Below are 18,590 nucleotides of genomic sequence, written 5' to 3'. Positions count from 1 at the left end.
ACCTCTGGTGGGAGCCTATTCCACAGTCTGGACAACTTAACTGTAAAGAAGTTTTTCCTGGTGTTAAGCCTGAAACAGTCTTCCAGGAGTTTGTGGCTATTACTCCTGGTTTTCCCCAATGGGTGCCCTGGTGAACAGTTGTTTGCTGAGCCCCTGATGTATTTCCCTGATGTAGCAGTAACCTCCTGCCAAGTCCCCTCTCAGCCTTCTCTTTTTTAGGCTGAAGAGTCCCAGATCTCTCAGCCTTTCCTTGTACGGCTTGCCATGCAAGTCTCTGATCATGCGGGTGGCTCTTCCTTGGACTCTCTCAAGCTTTACCACATCCTTGTTGAAGTGTGGTGCCCAGGACTGGACGCAGTACTCCAGTTATGGTCTCACCAATGCTGAGTAAAGCATAAAAATTACTTCCTTGGTTTTGCTGGAGATGCTTCAATTGATGCATGTCAGATTATTATTTGCCCTACTGGCTACAGAGTCGCACCGACAGCTCATATTCATACTGTGGTCTATTATTACTACTAGGTCCCTTTCAATTGTGGTGCTGGTCAGTTTGGCACTGCCAAGTCTGTAGGTGTGCAGGGAATTGTTCATCCCCAGATGGAGCACTTTACATTTCTCAATGTTGAACTTCATCTGGTTCCAGTCTGCCCAACTTGCCAGCCTATCTAGATCCACCTGTATCTGCAGCCTATCTTCAAGAATGACCAAGCTCCGCCATAACTTGGTGTCATCCATGATCTTGGCCAGTGATCTCTTCACCCCCAGATCCAAATCATTGCTAAAGATGTTGAAAAGAACTTAACCAAGCACTGACTCGAGGGACAATACTGGCCACTTCTTGCCAAGACAACACAGATCCGTTCATTAGGACTTTCTGGGTCCTAACCCACAGCCAGCTTCCTACCCACCTAACCGTTGTGCAATTAAGCCCGCAATCCTCCAATTTTCTCGTGAGTTTGAAAAGCAGCAACTCACACAAGTGCTTGGGGTTGTTGTAGGTCATGGACCACCTGTGTTTAGTGCAAGACGATGGTGCAATGGGTAACGCAACCCTGGGACATGTGAAACAGTGATTATCAAGAGCAGGAGGGAAGTGCCCCTGTCTATGCACAGGGCTGTCAAGGCCCAGCAGTCACAGAGCTGAATCCAGGCACTCCTGGAAGATGTCCTCACCCCTTAAGAGCATCTGTGAATGGACAAGAGTCCTCCCTGGTCCAGAGAGCTCCCAGAGGAGAGAAGGACCCACAGGGAACCTCGTCTTCTCCTCACATGCAGACCCGAACAGCATCCCCTGGCACAAGCATCCCCAGAACTTATCCTGCCACCTGCCCCCTGGCCCCTGGCCAGCCTGAAAGCACCCCCTCACCGCACTCTCAGACTCACCGCTGCAGCTTTCAGCCAGCCCTGGGAGACTTCGCCCACTTGCACAGCCCCGTTGCTTTCCTGGGGCTGGAAGGCCACATTGCCCAGAGACAGGACCCCAGCCAGGATTGCCTGCATGTCCACCTGCTCCTGGAGTACAGAGGGGAGGTGGCTCAGGATAGCAGGCATGTGTGCCCAAGCATACACATGCACACACACACACGGCATGCAGCAGCCACCTCCCAGGGGAACTGCAGCCTCCCAGTGGTGGGGGGCTGGTGGGAGGTAAAGGGACACTGCAGGAGAGGCTCTGCACTGTATCTGTTAACCTCTGGCTGCCTGGGAACAACAGGAGCAGGTCAGAGAAAAGCAGACCTTGGCTGAAGTGAGTCTGGGACAGCAGTCAGAAACTGGGAAGGGGAAAGGAATCAGGCTGAGCAGGGAGGAGGAAGGGAGAAGGGGGATGTTGATGGGTCTCACTGCGCTCACCTGCTCTTGGAAGCCCACCATGTCCAGGGCATTGCACACCTCCCGGTACTTGTGCTTCCAGCATTCAGTCATGGCCTCTGTCCCAAAATGGCCACCAATGTACCTGGGGGGAGACACTGCTTTTGCATGTATCCAGGTACACATCTTACTAGAAGTTACAGGCCCTACATACCCACCTGGGATTACTAACCGCTAGAGCCGTACCACACAGACAGCCAGTCCCTGTCATCCCCCTGTGCATCTAGGAAGACTAGGACAGGGCAGAGGATGGGGAGCAGAGGCAGTAATTTCCCTGGGTCACACAGCACATCCATGGCAGAGCCAGAAACAGTCAAGATCCCCCATGACCCAAACCAACAAACCGCCCCCTAGTGCAAGAATCACAAGACATGCTGCAATTATGCAGCAGGCAATGGGATGTTCTATTATATCCTCTACAAGCAGGACAATCTTCCAGGAGTCCACAGTTTGAAAGAAACAGACAACAAAGGCTAATGTAGGAGAAAAAGGTGGGTGAAACTCACTGGAATGGGCAAAACAAGTAAGAAGGAATTTTATGCATTGGAAATCACAAGTCAGGCGTGTTTGGAAGTTTTAAAATCATAGAACATGAGGGTTGGAAGGGACCTCAGGAGTCATCTAGTCCAACCCCTGCACAAAGCAGGACTTGCAGGGTTAGCCTTCTCTGCAACAAGGGCACACTGCTGGCTCATATTCGGCTTATTGTCTAGTATCACCCTCAGGTCCTTTTTTGCAGAGCTGTTGCTTAGATCTTAGTTTTGGGCCAGATCTGATCCATTTCTGGAATTCAGAGGAAAGTAAAGAAAGCTAAAGACATCCTGGGCTGCACTGGTAGGAGCGTTGCCAGCAGATGGAAGGCAGTGATTCTTCCCCTCTATTTGGCACTGGTGAGGCCACATCTGGAGTCCTGTGTCCAGTTTTGGACCCCCACTATAGAAAGGATGTGGACAAGTTAGAGAGAGTCCAGTGGAGCTGGGACACATGTCTTGCGAGAAGAGGCTGAGGGAACTAATGTTATTTATTTAGTGTGCAGAATACTGGGAGGGGACCGAATAGCAGCCTTCAACTACCCAAAGGGTGGTTCCAAAGAAGATAGCGCTGGACTGTTCTCCATGGTAACAGACAACAGAACAAAAAGCAATGGGCTCAAGCTGCAGCAAGGGAAGTTTATGTTGGATATTAGGAAAAACTCTCTCACTAGGAGGATGGTGAAGCACTGGAACAGGTTACCCAGAGAGGTTGTGGACTCTACATCACTGGAGGTTTTGAAGACCTGGGTAGACAAAGCCCCAGCTGGGATGATCTAGGTGGGGCTGGTTCTACTTTGAGCAAGCGGTTGGATTAGATGACTCCTGAGGTCCCTTCCAGCCCTCATCGTCTATGATTCTATGATGTAACGAGAAGCCTAGAAAGATGAAATGGAGCCCCCCGCTGGTGTGAACTGGACCTGCTGGAGTCAGTCAGCACGGCACACCTGGAGCCTCCATCACTAGCTCTGCTATAAGCATCTTGATCAAATGCTTGTTATTGTAGTTGCTGTGTGGTGCAGTCACTGATAAGCAGGTAACACTGGCATCAGACACAGGGTTGGTATTCAGTTACAGTAGTTCAGAACGTCTATGTAAAAAGACGGCTTGTTGGCTGTAGGCGTGGGACTGAATACATTTCATAGATTTCATAGACATTAGGGCTGGAAGGGACCTTGGAAGATCATCAAGTCCAGCCCCACGCCCAAAGGGCAGGAAGTCAGCTGGGGTCATAGGATCCTAGCAAAATAAGCATCCAATTTGCTCTTGAAGGTGTTCAGAGTAGGTGCTTGAACCACCTTCGATGGCAGACTGTTCCAGACCTTGGGGGCTCGGGCAGTAAAGAAATTCTTCCTTATGTCCAGCCTGAAACGGTCTTGCAGGAGTTTGTGACCGTTCAACCTCATCATCCCTTGGGGCGCTCTGGTGAACAGACGTTCCCCCAGATCCTGGTGGTCACCCCTGATAAACTTATAGGTGGCCACCAGATCACCCCAAGCCTGCGCTTTTCCAGGCTAAAAAGCCCCATGGCTCTCAGCCTGTTGGCGTAAGGTCTGTTTTCCTGACCTCCGATCGCTGCTTGACCTGGTACTGGCTACAGGGGATGACCTAATCAGTGACCTAGTGATTGATGGGAAGTTGGGTGACAGCAACCACGAGCTGATCACCTTCACCATCCGCCATAAAGCTGGCAAGTCAGTCAGCAACACAGAAGTCCTTGACTTCAGAAAAGCCGACTTTGACAAGCTCAAGAGGCTAGTCGGTCAGGCCCTCAGGGACCATGACCCCAGGGAGATGGGAGTTCAAGAAGAGTGGTTGCTTCTCAAGGAAGCAATCCTCAGTGCACAAGCTAAATCTATTCCAACACGGAGGAAAGGCAGCAAGAAGGCACAGCAGCCCCCCTGGCTCTCCAGAGACCTAGCGGACCTACTGTGGCTAAAAAGGAAAGCCTACAAAGGATGGAGGATGGGATTCACCTCCAAGGAGGATTACTCCGTGCTGGTCCGGTCCTGCAGGGAGCAAACCAGGAAAGCCAAGGCTGCAACTGAACTCCAACTAGCTTCAGACATCAAGGACAACAAAAAGTCCTTTTTCAGATATGTGGGGAGCCAGAGGAAAAGCAAGGGCAATGTTGGACCCCTGCTAAACCAGATGGGGCAACTGACAACTGACGCCCAGGAAAAAGCCAACCTATTAAATAGGTACTTTGCGTCAGTCTTTCATCAGTCACACGGGATGCCCATGCCTGCTATGGGACAGGGAAATCTGGGTGAGGGGGATCCCCTGCCCTCCATCAATGCTGACCTCGTGAAGGAATACCTTGAGAAGCTGGATACCTTCAAGTCAGCTGGCCCTGACAACCTGCACCCCAGGGTACTCAAGGAGCTGGCGAGCGTCATAGCCCAGCCCCTGGCACGGATCTTTGAAAACTCCTGGCGCTCTGGTGTGGTGCCAGAAGACTGGAAGAAGGCCAATGTGGTGCCGATCTTCAGGAAAGGGAGGAGAGTGGATCCGGCTAACTACAGGCCCATTAGCCTGACTTCGATCCTGGGGAAGATCTTAGAAAAGTTTATTAAGGAGGCCATCCTTGAGGGACTGGCCCAGGCTAACATCCTAAGGGACAGCCAATTTCCCAGCCAGCGGATCGTGGTGGAGCCAAGGCCACCGTTGGCTTGTTTTGCCAAGAGGTGATCATGGGATACCAGATCAAAAGCTTTTTTGAAGTCAAGATATATGACATCAATCTCTTCTCCCTTGTCCAGGGGGTCGGTCACCTGCTCATAGAAGGATATGAGTTTGGTCAAGCAAGACCTACCCACAACAAACCCGTGCTGGCTATCCCTTAGGATGTTGGCCTCGGCCAGTCCATTAAGCATGGCCTCCTTAATAAACTTTTCTAAGATCTTCCCCAGGATAGAAGTCAGGCTAATGGGCCTGTAGTTAGCTGGATCCACTCTCCTCCCTTTCCTGAAGATCGGCACCACATTGGCCTTCTTCCAGTCTTCTGGCACTACACCAGAGCGCCAGGAGTTTTCAAAGATCCGTGCCAGGGGCTGGGCTATGACACTCGCCAGCTCCTTGAGTACCCTGGGGTGCAGATTGTCAGGGCCGGCTGACTTGAAGGTATCCAGCTTCTCAAGGTGTTCCTTCACAAGGTCAGCATTGATGGAGGGCAGGGAATCTCCCCCACCCGGACCTCCTTGTCCCATAGCAGGCATGGGCGTCCCATGGGACTGATGAAAGACTGATGCAAAGTACCTATTTAATAGGTTGGCTTTTTCCTGGGTGTCAGTTGTCAGTTGCCCTATCTGGTTCAGCAGGGGTCCAATGTTGCCCTTGCTTTTCCTCCCGCTCCCCACATATCTGAAAAAGGACTTTTTATTGTCCTTGATGCTCGAAGCTAGTTGGAGTTCAGTTGCAGCCTTGGCTTTCCTGTTTTGCTCCCTGCAGGAGCGGACCAGTGCAGAATAATCCTCCTTGGAGATTAATCCCGTCTTCCATCCTTTGTAGGCTTTTCTTTTTAGCCTTTGGAGGCCTGCTAGGTCCCTGGAGAGCCAGGGTGGCTGCTGTGCCCTCTTGCCGCCTTTCCTGTGAGATGGAATAGACTTAGCTTGTGCATTGAGGATCGCTCCCTTGAGGAGCAAACACTCTTCTTGAACTCCCCTCTCCCTGGGGTCATGGTCCCTGAGGGCCTGACTGACCAGCCTCTTGAGCTTGTCAAAGTCGGCTTTTCTGAAGTCAAGGACTTCTGTGTTGCTGACTGACTTGCCAGCTTTATGGCGGATGGTGAAGGTGATCAGCTCGTGGTTGCTGTCACACAGCTTCCCATCGATCAGTAGGTCATCCCCTGTAGCCAGTACCAGGTCGAGCAGCACTTTGCCTCTTGTTGGCCCATAGACTTCTTGAGTCTGGTAGAGGTCATCCACGCACAAAAGGAAGCTTTGTGACCGCTCGGATTTTGCTGAGTGGTCCTCCCACGAGATGTCCGGGTAATTGAAGTCACCCATGACAACCAAGGTCCTGGAGCATGCGGTCTCAGCCAGCTCCTGGGTGAACTCCTGGTCAAGCTCAGGACTTTGGGTGGGAGGTCTGTAGTAGACTCCAACCGTTGTGTCCCCTGTGCCATATTCCCCATGAATTTTAACCCAGAGGGTCTCTAGCTGTCCACCCTGGTTGTCAAAATCAGCTTGCAGGGACATGTAGCTTTCCTTAACATAGAGAACTACACCCCCACCCCTCTTATCTACACGATCCTTCCTGTACAGGGTATAGCCCTCTATCCCCGTGGTCCAGTCATGGGTGGAGTCCCACCAGGTCTCCGCTATCCCAATGACGTCATAATTCTTTGCACTGAGCAGGAGGACAAGCTCCTCCTGCTTGTTCTCCAAGCTCCTGACATTTGTGTACAGTCAGGCAAGTGTCCCCTTGGGGGCTCTTGCCTTGCCACAGATTGCACCAGGCCTGGGGCAAGGGTGGGTTCCCTTAAGTGCCTTGGTCTGCTGGCTTTGCAAGTGTTGCTCAGTGGGCCAGCAGTGGCGGTAGTCCCCATGTCCCCCAGCGGGCTTAGTTGAAAGCCCGGTGGAGCAGGTCAGCCAGCCTGGCTGAGAAGAGTCTTCTCCCCAGAGGAGAGAGGTGGAGGCCATCTCTTTCCAGCAGCTCGCTGCCTCTCTCACCAAAGAGCGGGCTGTGGTCATGGAAGCCAAAGCCTTCCTGATGACACCAGCGCCGCAGTCTTTGGTTGACTACGTGGATCCTCCTCTCCCTCCTCAGCCCATAGCCCGAGACTGGGAGGATCGACAAGAACACCACCTGTGCTCCCAGACCCTACAGGAATTTTAGCCCAATTATTGACATGGTAAATCAAATGCCAGCACCAATGGACCAAGCTATGCCTTGTCCCCAGATCCCAGACCAAGCACCCTACTCCCCCAGCCCTGTGCCTACCATGCATTGCTCAGCCCCAGGACTGAGGCAAGTCCTCTCCCCCTCCCCTGCACAGAGCTGCAGGAGCCCATAGTTCTGCTCCTCAGCCCTGCCAAGACGTCAGAGCTGGGCCTGCAGCCAGGTACCTGTACTGTGCAGGATCCAGCAGCCCATATATCTCCTTCTCTTCTGCAGAAAGCCCCGCAAACATGTAGTAGAAGATATGGAAATTCCTCTCCCCAGCATCCTGTTGCACAACGCGGGACTTCTCCAGCAGGTACTCACTCAGCTTGGCACCCCTCACTGCCAGCAGGGGAGCAGAGATAAGCACAGATGGCCAGGGTGGCCCTGCACCTGCTGTCCACCCACCTGATCCCCCCAGACCTGACACTGCCCAAAGCCAACAACTGGGATGTGACTCCCAGCTCCCCTGCGGTGGGCCCATCCACACTGTTCACCTCCCCCAAGAAATTCCAGGTGCCAGTTGCTGGCTCTTCCTCTCCTTTTGCACCACCCTGCAGTCCCCACCTCACCCCAGGAGCCCTGCTCTACAAGCCTGGGTCCACTCTCATGCAGGCTGTGGCTGATACTGTCCTTGCTCTGTCTCCACCCCCAGAAGCTCCCACATTCTCATGCACTAAGCCTAGACCCCTAGGCCTTGTTCCACACTTGAAGCTCTGGATCTTTCCAGCCTCACCTGTGCTCTGCTGGAACCGCAGCTGTACATACTTCCCAAAGCGGCTGCTGTTGTCGTTCATCACTGTTTGGGCGTTGCCAAAGGCTTCCAGCAGCGGGTTCACCTGAACAGGGAATGCAGCAGTTTGTGGGGAAGCCAAAGTAGCAAGGATCCCCCACCCATGCCAGGCCACAGCCCAGGAAAGATCATAGGCCCCGTGAAAAACACAAGGAGCAGGATGAGACTTGACTTGGACAGATGCTGCTGGAGCACACCATGGGAAGAAGGGAACCCCGCACTGCCAGAGGTTCCAAGAACAGAGAGGCTGCATCTCTGAGCAGGGAGAGGACAGCAGAAGAGGGGGCTGCAGGGTCTGAGCCGATTGATCCTGAATAGAGTCTGCCAAGCTTGACTGCTACCAAAAATGGAGTTTAGGCATGGTAAGGTGCCGATCTGAGGAAGATCTGCTTGTCCAGGTACAGCCGCTCCCTGTTCCTCCAACCCCAGCAGTGACTCATGTCAAGATCCAGTGCTTCAATTGCAGAGATCTGTAGATTCCAAACTGGAAGGAATTGCCCACTTCCTTCAGCCTGGTCTCCTGCAAAGCGCCAGCCAGAGACCTGTTTTGGTAGCCCCAACTCCTGAATGAGACAGCGAGAATCTACCACATCAGCATTCAAGTTGCAGCTAACATGAGGTCTGACTTTCTCTTGCTTCAGCTTCTAGACTCCCAGGCTCAGTGTGCCTTCATCTGCCTGAGAAGCTGAGGAATGTTCTGCCCCAACCAAGTCCTCCTTTACCCTCTTGGGGGCTACACCAACTGAGCCACTTCAGCCTCCTCATATGGCAGGATTCCCAGGCTCCACTGTGTCTCAGCACCTCCTTCCCAGACCCTTCAAAGCAGCCTGCCTTCTCTTTTTTAGCATTGACCCTAGGCTGCAGCATCCAGCAACAGCCCCATTAGTACCTCAGACAGGTCATGTTTGCCTGTTCATAGTCAACGCTCCCCTGTGACCATGTCCAAGGATCACATCTGCACCCGCTCTACCTACTGCAACAAACAGCTGATCATCTTCTGGGACCCTGAGCCTCTCCCCCAGGACCCAGCCACCAGCTCAGAAGCATCACCTATGACTGCCGTGCCTGGACCCTGCATTTGGCTGTGTGAAGACACAGGCTGGTCCAGCATCTCTCCCAGCTGTAGTTAGCGCAACAAAAGACATCACAAAAAACCTTTTCCTCTCAAACATTTCCTGGGCCATCATGGATATGAGAACCCTCCAAACCTACTAAGACTTCAAGACATTTGATTTGGTACCACATGACAATGTGATTCATAACCCAGAACAACAGTAAAATCACTGTTGATTTAAAAGTGGCTGTGTAACAGGGAGCCACCCTCAGACCCTGTTTCAAAGGGAAAAAAAAGAGAGAACTTCTTACCAAGATCCAGCGCCAGCCCCCTGGCCTCTGTTGAGCAGCAGCAGAGAGGGGAGCAGGAGGAATTCCATGGCACATGCTAAGGCCAGTGTGGGGAGCTGGCACTGATGGACTGAGGAATGGGAAGACAGGGTAGAAAATCTGCCGGGACACAGTTTCCCTGGAAAGGGGATAGGAGCAGGCAGTGGAAGGCCGCTGCGCAACCTGTGGCAATGCACAGGGCAAGATTGAGGGCTCGGAGGCCCAGGTGGTGGCAGGACACCCGGGAGCCAGCAGGAGAATTGGTGTGTGAGTCTCATCAGCGGCTTACCAACTGCGGCTGGGATTGTAGCTGCGGTTATGCAAGACAATGAAGGGAATCTGATTTATGACCCTACTAGGAGGGAAAACAGATTAAGCCAGGATCTGATTTCCGGCTACGGAATCAGGATCCAGTGAAGAGGGAGACCTGGGAGTGCCAGGCTGGGAATAATTTAAACCAGCAGGCAGAATAAAGAGGTGTTAGTGGATTTAGAGTGGACTTACTTCCTGGAGAAGCCTGAGTGAGCCTCAACTGAGTAACCCCAACTCCTCCAAAGAGAATGAGAGATGGGCAAGGACTAAGAGCAATTGAGTTTTCTTCCAGGAAGAAACTGATGTACACAGACTGAGTAGAGATTAATCCACTCTTGAAGGGGAAGTACCCAGGTGAAGGTGAACTGAGTGTGCAGAACGAGTCAGGCAAGTTGCTCACAGAATATGACATCCTGACAAAGAGGATCAACATTGACCTAACCAGTGTGATGAGGACAGGGTATAAGGGTGGCAGAGCCCTGTGGATGAGGCCGTGATGCATGTAAATTCCAGTACAGAAAAACATGAGTGCTGACCCTCCCTATTCTTCTTATTTCTTTAACATCAAGGCACAGCAGTTGAGGCAAGAGGAGAACCATGACAAAGGCTGGAAGGGACAAAGATGGAGGATCAGGTCAAAGACTGAAAGACAGACAGCAAATAGACCCATTCAAAGGCTATTTAACAGCTCTTAAAATGTACCTAAACAAGGAATCCTTCCTGAGCAGGTGTTTCCCACAGAGCCCCACAAAGACCCTATGCCACTTAATTCTCTTGTTATCTATGAGCTGGCAGAAAACATGCAGTCATCCCTAATAAAGTTTGCAGATAAGAAAGATTAAGGGTGTGGAGTATAGTAATAAGGAAGCTGACAGATGCCCAATCTGTAATGATCTGAATCACTTGGCAAGCTGAGTGAGCAAGCCTTGTTTCCATCTGGCCCAAAGGTAAAGTTACACAGGAAGGAACAAAGAGTATGGGCCAGGCTTCGATGTGGCTGTGGCCTGGGAAGTGATAACTCTGAGGGGGGACTTGAAAGTGCCTCAGGGTCTGCAGTGAATACCAGCTGCACAAACTACCAGGGCAAAGCCAGTGTGCAGGGCTAATGCGACTCTGGGATGCCTGACACAAGAGAAACTTGAATAGGAGTAGGGGGGGCTATTAATCCTGTATTTGATAACAGTGACACAACTACTGGAATCCTGTGTACAGTCCTAGCACCCCCAGAGTGAGGAGCATGGTAATAAAGTGGAAAGCATTCAAAAAAGAGCCATGAGACTGACAAAAGGATTAGAAGAGGCCTCATAGCGAGAGACTGCAGGAGTACACTCTGTTCAGTTCAAGGAAGGTGAAGGAGTAACTTGATCAAAGTCCAGCTTTCCATTGGACAAGAAACAAGGCTTAGATGTTCAACAAGGAGGGTAATAGAGTAATTGGCTACTAAAGCCACTTATCCCCACCCCCACCCGCCTTGCTCAGCTGTGGTTGATTTCCCATCTCTGGGGACTTTTAGCAACAGCAAAAATGGCCATTTCTCTAAAGCCTGGGCTCAGCTTCAACAGGAATGAATCCAGGGCCCTATGGCTGCTATCATGTGCCCCTTCTGGCCTCGTATAATCCAGGAGTCCTCCTGCTTCTTCCCAAATACAGAACAGAGATGTTTACTGACCCCTCCAACTTGTTCTGCCTCATGGATGATGCCCTGGCCACTATCACTTCTGTGTTATTGTTCAGATACCAACAACCCCATCTGCCCACCCTACCCCCTTGGGTCCCTGCCCCTGCACCCGGCCTCGCCATGAAACAACGCACCTGCAGAATCTGCTGCTCCAGCTGTGAGTGGCCCCTGCACAAGCTCATGAGGTGCTGTAGTAGGAGCTTTGTGCTCTCTGTCTTCCCTGCACCGCTCTCTCCACTGCTCAGAGAGAGAAGAAGTTTCACTGGCACCAGGACTCGGCTGCTCTGTCCCTCATGCCTTAGTGCACCTGCCTCTCCTTCCCCAGCACCCCATGATGGTCTCTGTCTACAGCACAGCTCCAGGGTCCTTTTGGCACTGCCCACACTGGCACCCACCTGCTCCATGCACTGGCTGACAGGTCCTGCAGGTGCTGAGCCCCATGTGCCCCACTCCCAGAAAGGCAGTGTAACTCCCTCTCACTGAGGAATTCTTCCCAGCCCGGGGAGGGAAGGGCATGACCTGTCCCCAGTGTAACACCCCGTAGTGGGGTGGAAGGAGGGATAATGTCTAGAGTCCCCAGTTCCTAGCCAGGAGCAAGTGCTCCTTCCAGAAGCACCCCATCACACTGAGCACACCCTGTGCGCTGGGCTCTGCCACCTGTCCCCTCCTTCACAAGCAGATCTTGCCCCACATCCACTGCAGGGATGTGTTCTGGTGAAAGTAGGGGGGCTCCAAGGTGCTGCTCTGTCTTTGCCCTTAGCAGCACCACAAGGAGCAGAAGTGTTCTTGTGGCCTCACTGTTTTTCTCCTGTGCCCAGCAGCAAACATGCTCAGCTTACAAGCAACTGAGGTTTGTATGGCCCAGCACTGCAGTGTCCAGGGCTCCCCAACCACTACATCCCTGCAGGACTCAGCACAGAGTCTTCTGGAGCACCAGTGTATTTTATATGCCACAGCCTGTCCCAGGTCAGTCCATGGCTTCAACTTCCGCATGGCTTCTACATTTAGGCTCCACTTACATGTGCCAGCTTCCCCTCGTCAGTCCCTAGCTCTGGGTCACAGGTCTGTCAAGACTGCTTGGACCCAGCTCAGGGGCCCTGTAGATATTCTCCCCTACCTGATGACAATGCACTGGTTCTGGGGCCCCATCCCCAGGCGCCCCAGCATGGCCTGGTAGGCTCGGTCAGCCACAGCAAAGATGTGGGGGGGCAGGCTGCCCTTGGCACGGCTGCGGTACTTCTCAGCAATCTGCAGACAGGGGCAGAGCCCAATTAACAAGAAATGTCAGAACCATGAGGGAGGGAGCAGGGCTGAGTCCTCTCCTTCCTGCCGCCATTCTCCGGCACCAAGAAGATGTGTAGGAGGATGGCTCTTGCTAACTGCATTTTCCAGACACAAAAAGCTCCAGATCAGGAGCTGCCTTGGAACAACCTGCCTCCAGGCCCATCCCGGCCCCTAGGACCAGGAGCTAGAAGACTGGGCTGGCTGCTGGAAGGGGCCTCAGGTCCTCCTGCACTGCCGGTTTCAGGTATAAGGAACAGCTCATAGAGCCGGGGGAAGCGGCCGGAAACAGAGCACGCAGACCAGCTATGTGATGAGAAAGAGCCCGGACATGGGCTGTGGGAAAGCCCAGCTGGCCACAGTTCTCGAGGGGCTCTGCTGAGGGAAGGGCCGAGCCAGCCCAGCCCGACCACATGAGGGGCCCCAGACCCGGCACTGACCGGCTTCCCGTAGAGCGGCAGGCGCTGGAAGGGGTTCACGGCCACCAGAATATCCCCGACGTAGGTCTGGGAGGAGGAGAAGCGAGCGCCCATGAGAGAGCGGGCCCGGGCCTGGCCCCGGTGGGACCCGGCGCCCCAGGTAGAGGCGAAGCATCCGGCCGCGACCGCAGCCCCCGCCGCCCGCCCCGCGCTCACATAGATCCGCTGCTGTAGGAAGCGGTCGCTCAGGCTCTGCAGCAACCGCGCCTCGTCCAGCTCCGCCAGCGCCGCCAGGTCCCCGTCGGGGTCGGGGTCGGGGTCCCGGTCCCCGGCCAGCGGCCGCGGCTCTCCCGGGGGCGCCATCGCGGCCGCGGCGCCTGGCTCCGACCCGGCACCGAGCGCAGGCTCCGCCCAGTCCCGGCTCCAGACCCCCGCCCCCGGCCCGCCCCGTCTGGGCCCGACCCCCGCCCGCCCTGGGGCGGTCCCGGCCGGGGCCCGGGCAGCCGCCGCCCCGGCCCCGGCCCCGGCCCCGTCCGCATCCAGCTCGGGGCGGCGGCCGGAGCCCTGAGGTACGCTCTGCAGCTTCCCAGGCTCCTCGGGCGGCCTCAGGCAGCGCAGCGCAGCGCGGGCGGCTGCGGCCAAGGACGCGCCGGTCGGGGAGACACTGTGTGAAAAGGCAGGAGGCGTCTTGTCCCGGCGCTGGGGCGGGGCCGCCACCCCCTCCCGCACAGGCCCCGGCCCTGTGCTGGAGCTGCAGCCTCATGCAAGACCCCGGAGCCCGGTCCCTAGGGCGAGCACTGGCACACCTCCGCGGGCCGCCTGGCACCGCGGGGGCCGCATGAGCCTGCACCTTCCGCAGCGCCCGCCTGAGCTGTCTGCTGGCTCGGCCGCTCCCGGAGGAGCAGGGCCTCGGGGCCACCTCCACACCAGCCCTGTCCTGCCCAAGGCAGGATCCGCACAGACCACCCCAGCGGAGCTGTCCGTCTGGGCCATGAGGCTGAAATTGGTTCCTTATTCCCGGTCCCCTGTCCCTTTTTCAAAGATAATCTAGACCCAATCAAAACTTGTTATTAACGAATTACACGTCCTAAAGAGACAGAATTTCATTAGCTACGCATTTGTACTAATTAATATGTACAATAATATCTCACATCAAGTACAGAGCCCTAAACAAAGGTCAGATTAGGATGGGATTATGCGGCAAAATACTTCTTGGGCAACCCCAAATTTCATGGCGATGCCACTGGGGGACTGTCCCAAAGAAGCCTGACCATAGTCCTGCCCGGCCCAAAGCACAGTTGGGCCATGCCAGACTGCCAGCTAACAGCCCCCATGCCCACTCTACTAAGTATAATGGTTTGAATAAGGAACTGGCTTTCGGGCTGGGATTATGGCTAGAAATTCTGCTTGGGCCACCCATCAGAATAGCTCTGTGCCACTGGGGGGCTGTCCTGGACATCTGTGACCGCAGACTTGCCCGGCCCAAAGTGCAGTTTGGCCATGCCAGGCTGCCACCAGACAGCACCCCAGTCACTGTACTAACTGTATGCACCCAAATAAGGAACTGGATTTTGGGCTGGGATTATACCCAGAAATTCTTCTAGGTCCACCCCAGGCCACATCTATGTGGCACCGGGGGACGCTCCTGGACATCTCTGACCAGAGACTTGCCTGGCCCAACAGGCGGTTTGGCCATGCCAGGGTGCCAACTAACAGCACCCCAGCCACTGTGCTAAATTAATGGATCTGAATAAGGAATTGAATTTGGGGCTGGCATTATAGCTAGAAATCCTTCTTGGGCCACCCCAGACAATGTCTCTGCTACTGGGAGATGCTTCTGGGCATCCTTAACCAGAGATTTGCCCAGCCCAAAACACGGTTTGGCCGTGCCAGGCTGCCAACAGACAACACCCAAGCCACTGTGCTAAGTATCTGGACCCAAATAAGGAACTGGATTTGGGGCTGGGATTATGCCCAGAAATCCTTCTTGGGCCACCCCAGACCATGTCCCTGTGCTACCAGAGCACTCTCCTGGACATCTGTGAACGGAGACTTGCCTGGCCCAAAATGCAGTTTATCCATGCCAGGCTGCCAACTGTCTCTACCCCCCAGACACTGTGCTAAGTGGATGGAACTGAATAAGGAACTGTTTTCTGGGCTGGGATTAGAGATGGAAGTCCTTGTTGGGCCACCCCACTCCGTGGCATTGGGCAATTCTCCTAGGCATTCCCGAGCAGAGTACTGTTTGGCCCAAAGCACAGTCTGCCACACTGTCAACTCAGAGCATGCCGCCACCTGCCCCACCCCCCACCCTTGCCCTCCCCTGCATCTGTACAATCAAGGACAATGGCTTGAATAGGGAACTCTTTTCGGGCTGGGATTAGAAATGGAAATCCTTCTTGTCCACCCCACACCATGATTCTGCGGCACTGGTGGACTCTCCCTGGACATCCCTGACCAAAGTCTTACCCGGCCCAGAGTGTGATTTCTTTATGCCATGCTGCTAACTGCAGCCCCCACATCCATTAACATAATAAGAGGCTCTGTCTGGCTGTCTGTCTGAATGTCTGTCCGTAATGCTTCTAGCCAGCTGTGCATGCGCCCCCGAGAGGGAGGGGCGGCGCTTGGCTGGGTGGCACATGCTGCGCAGGCCCAAGTTTGCACCACTACCCGGGAATGTTGGTGGTGGGGAATGTGCCCCAGCCACCTGACCAGCCAGGCTGCCCCCCCCCCCTCCTTCCTGCCTGAGGGCCAGTCGGGTATCAGGGTGGCCGCCCATCCTGGACACCACCCAGACAACTGGCAGGGACAGGGAGATGGGGGGCAGGGAGTGGGGGAGGGAAGGGAGGCAGGCAGATGCAGGCCAGGCAGACCCGAAATGATTGTGGGGGGAAGGAGGGAATCAGGGTTGAACCTGAAGTGGCAGGGAGGGAGTGGGAGTGGGACTGGACTGAAGTGGTGGGAGGGAGGAGCCGAGTGGGGTCAGACCGGAAGTGGGTGGGGGTGGCTTGGGGTCAGACCTGAAGTGACGGGCAGGAGGTGCGGGTAGAGCGGGGTGGGGGAAGGAGGGGCGCAGGGCCATTCGCAGGGCTCAGTACCTGTGCCCTCCCTCCCATCCCCCTGTCACTGCTGATGGGCAGTTTGCTAGTACTTAGTATATTGGCTTGAATAAGGAACTGGGTTTTGGCCTGAGATTATCATTGCAAATCTTTCTGGGGCCACCTCACACCATGCCTCTATGGCACTGGGAAACTCTCCTGGACACCCATGACCAGAGTCTTGCCTAAGCTAGAGTGCAGTTTTTTCATGCTATGCCCACTGCACTAATTATACTGGCTTGAATAAGGAATTTCTTTTGTACTGCAAGTGCTAGAGTCCCTGGATTGTAGCCATGGGTGAAACTCCCTTGCCAAGAGACTTGGCTAGGAGGGAGCTCCCCAGGTTGGTTTGCCTCTGACTGTGATCCATTCTGAGCTACAGTTAAAAGTTAATAGTTAAGGTTTTGCTTAGGGAGTACCACTGTTCTCCTTTTCCCTTGTAATAAACTTGTTTTAATTTAACATTTGCTAGTGAGTGGGCAGGTTCCTTTAAATTACAACACCCAGCTTTAAGTTATTTTACTAAGTTTCTGGGTGATCACTCACATGATCAGGGGGCAGCAGGGCAGGCCTTATGAGGAGAGGCTATGGGACCTGAACCTGTTCAGCTTCCACAAGAGAAGGCTGAGGGGGATCTAGTGACCTGTTACAAACTAGTCAGAAGGGATCAGCAGGCACTGGGGAAGTCCCTGTTCCCCCGAGCACTGCCAGGAGTGACCAGGAATAGCGGTCACAAGCTGGCAGAGGGTAGATTTAGGCTAGATATCAGGAGGCACGACTTCACGGTCAGGGCGGCTAGGATCTGGAACCAACTTCCAAGAGAAGTGGTGCTGGCTCCTACCCTGGGGGTCTTTAAGAGGAGGCTAGATGTACACCTTGCTGGGGTTGTTTGACGCCAGTTCTCTTTCCTGCCATGGCAGGGGGTCAGACTAGATGATCTACTCAGGTCCCTTCCGACCTGACCAACTATGAAACTATGGGTCGCAGTTGGACATAAATGTGAAATGCTGTTGAAAAATCCCTAAGGGCCTCTATACACATGCTCTGGGGTGGGGAGAAGGGAGCTTTAAATAGAACAGCTCTGAGAGCCACTCTAATTAGAGCGCCCACAGTGTCACATGTATTCAGCGTCCCATGCTTCAAAATGGTGGTGGGGGTGCTTTAAGAAAACCGGTTTGAAGAGCTTTAGTTAAAGCACTGCTCCTGCCATTTTGAAACAAGGGCACAGTGAACACATGTGAGGCAGAGGCTGCTGGAGTGCGCTAATTAGTGTGCTTGAGCAGATTGACACATGCAAAATACCACGCATCTGAGCAGAGGTCTGTTGCTGGTGCCCTGTATTTGCATGCAGCCATTCGTCCTGCCATCCAGTGCCTGGTAGAACAGCAACATAAAGGTTTTAAAGGTTGGGTGTCAGCTGGCAGGCTTACACTCAAAAAGCCAGCATTGTGTTGAGCAGGGACAGCCCCAGATTTCTTCAGGAGGCTCCTTGGTAGTGGGGACATGTTCTGGGATGATTCCATGAGGGTTTTGCCCTATGAACCCAGCAGAAGGGCAGCTCTTTATTGGTAGCAATGGAAATAGCACATGCAGATGGCGAGTAAATTGGTGCCTGGCATGGCCAAAGCGTTCTTTGGACCAGACAAAAACATGATCAAGAGTGTCCAGAAGAGTCCCCCACTGCCAGAGAGGCATGGCATGGGGGAGCCCAAAAAGAATCTATGGCTAATTCCAGCCCAAAATAAATTCCTTATTCCAGCCATTATACTTAGAGTGGTGGGCATGGGGGGCTTCAGTTAGCAGCATGGCATGAAGAAACTGCACTTTGGGCTAGACAACTCTCTATTCAGAGATGTCCAAGAGCATCCCCCGGTGGCACAGGCACATGGTCTGGGGTGGCCCAAGAAGGATTTCTAGGTATAATCCCAGCCCAAAATCCAGTTTCCTATTCAGGTCCAGATATTTAGCACACTGGCTGGGGTGCTGTTTGTTGGCAGCCTGGCACAGCCAAACCGTGCTTTGGGCTGGGCAAGTCTCTGGTCACAGATGTTCAGGACAGTCCCCCAGTGACACAGAGGTATTCTGATGGGTGGCCCAAGCAGAATTTCTAGCCATAATCCCAGCCCGAAAGCCAGTTCCTTATTCAAACCATTATACTTAGTAGAGTGGGCATGGGGGCTGTTAGCTGGCAGTCTGGCACGGCCCAACTGTGCTTTGGGCCGGGCAGGGCTATGGTCAGGCTTCTTTGGGACAGTCCCCCAGTGGCATCGCCATGAAATTTGGGGTTGCCTAAGAAGTATTTTGCCCCATAATCCCATCCTAATCTGACCTCGGTTTAGGTCT

The 18,590-nt window shown here is 53.9% G+C and overlaps 1 protein-coding gene across 2 annotated transcripts in view; it reads right to left on the bottom strand.

The window, feature by feature from the left end:
• LOC149867837 (myosin-IIIb-like) overlaps positions 1-13,659 on the bottom strand; it is a 42,487-nt gene extending 28,828 nt beyond the window's left edge. Inside the window, exons 1-8 of one of the 2 annotated variants that reach the window (XM_090037399.1) lie at positions 13,366-13,659; positions 13,171-13,236; positions 12,567-12,697; positions 11,584-11,686; positions 8,020-8,122; positions 7,469-7,625; positions 1,852-1,954; positions 1,384-1,512 (exon numbers count right to left, since the gene is read on the bottom strand). In XM_090037399.1, the coding sequence (XP_089893525.1) occupies positions 1,384-1,512; positions 1,852-1,954; positions 7,469-7,625; positions 8,020-8,122; positions 11,584-11,686; positions 12,567-12,697; positions 13,171-13,236; positions 13,366-13,512 (939 nt within the window). In that variant the 5' untranslated portion in view covers positions 13,513-13,659. The remainder of the gene's footprint in view (positions 1-1,383; positions 1,513-1,851; positions 1,955-7,468; positions 7,626-8,019; positions 8,123-11,583; positions 11,687-12,566; positions 12,698-13,170; positions 13,237-13,365) is intronic. The other variant, XM_090037398.1, reaches the window with a different exon arrangement.
• Between the last annotated feature and the right edge of the window lie 4,931 nt (positions 13,660-18,590).

This window comes from Crocodylus siamensis, chromosome 3 (assembly GCF_052110815.1).
Source record: "Crocodylus siamensis isolate JL-2025a chromosome 3, ASM5211081v1, whole genome shotgun sequence".
In the NCBI taxonomy this organism is placed as follows: domain Eukaryota; kingdom Metazoa; phylum Chordata; order Crocodylia; family Crocodylidae; genus Crocodylus; species Crocodylus siamensis.
Note: the sequence above shows the minus strand (reverse complement) of the source record. Positions and strands in the feature narration are given on the sequence as shown.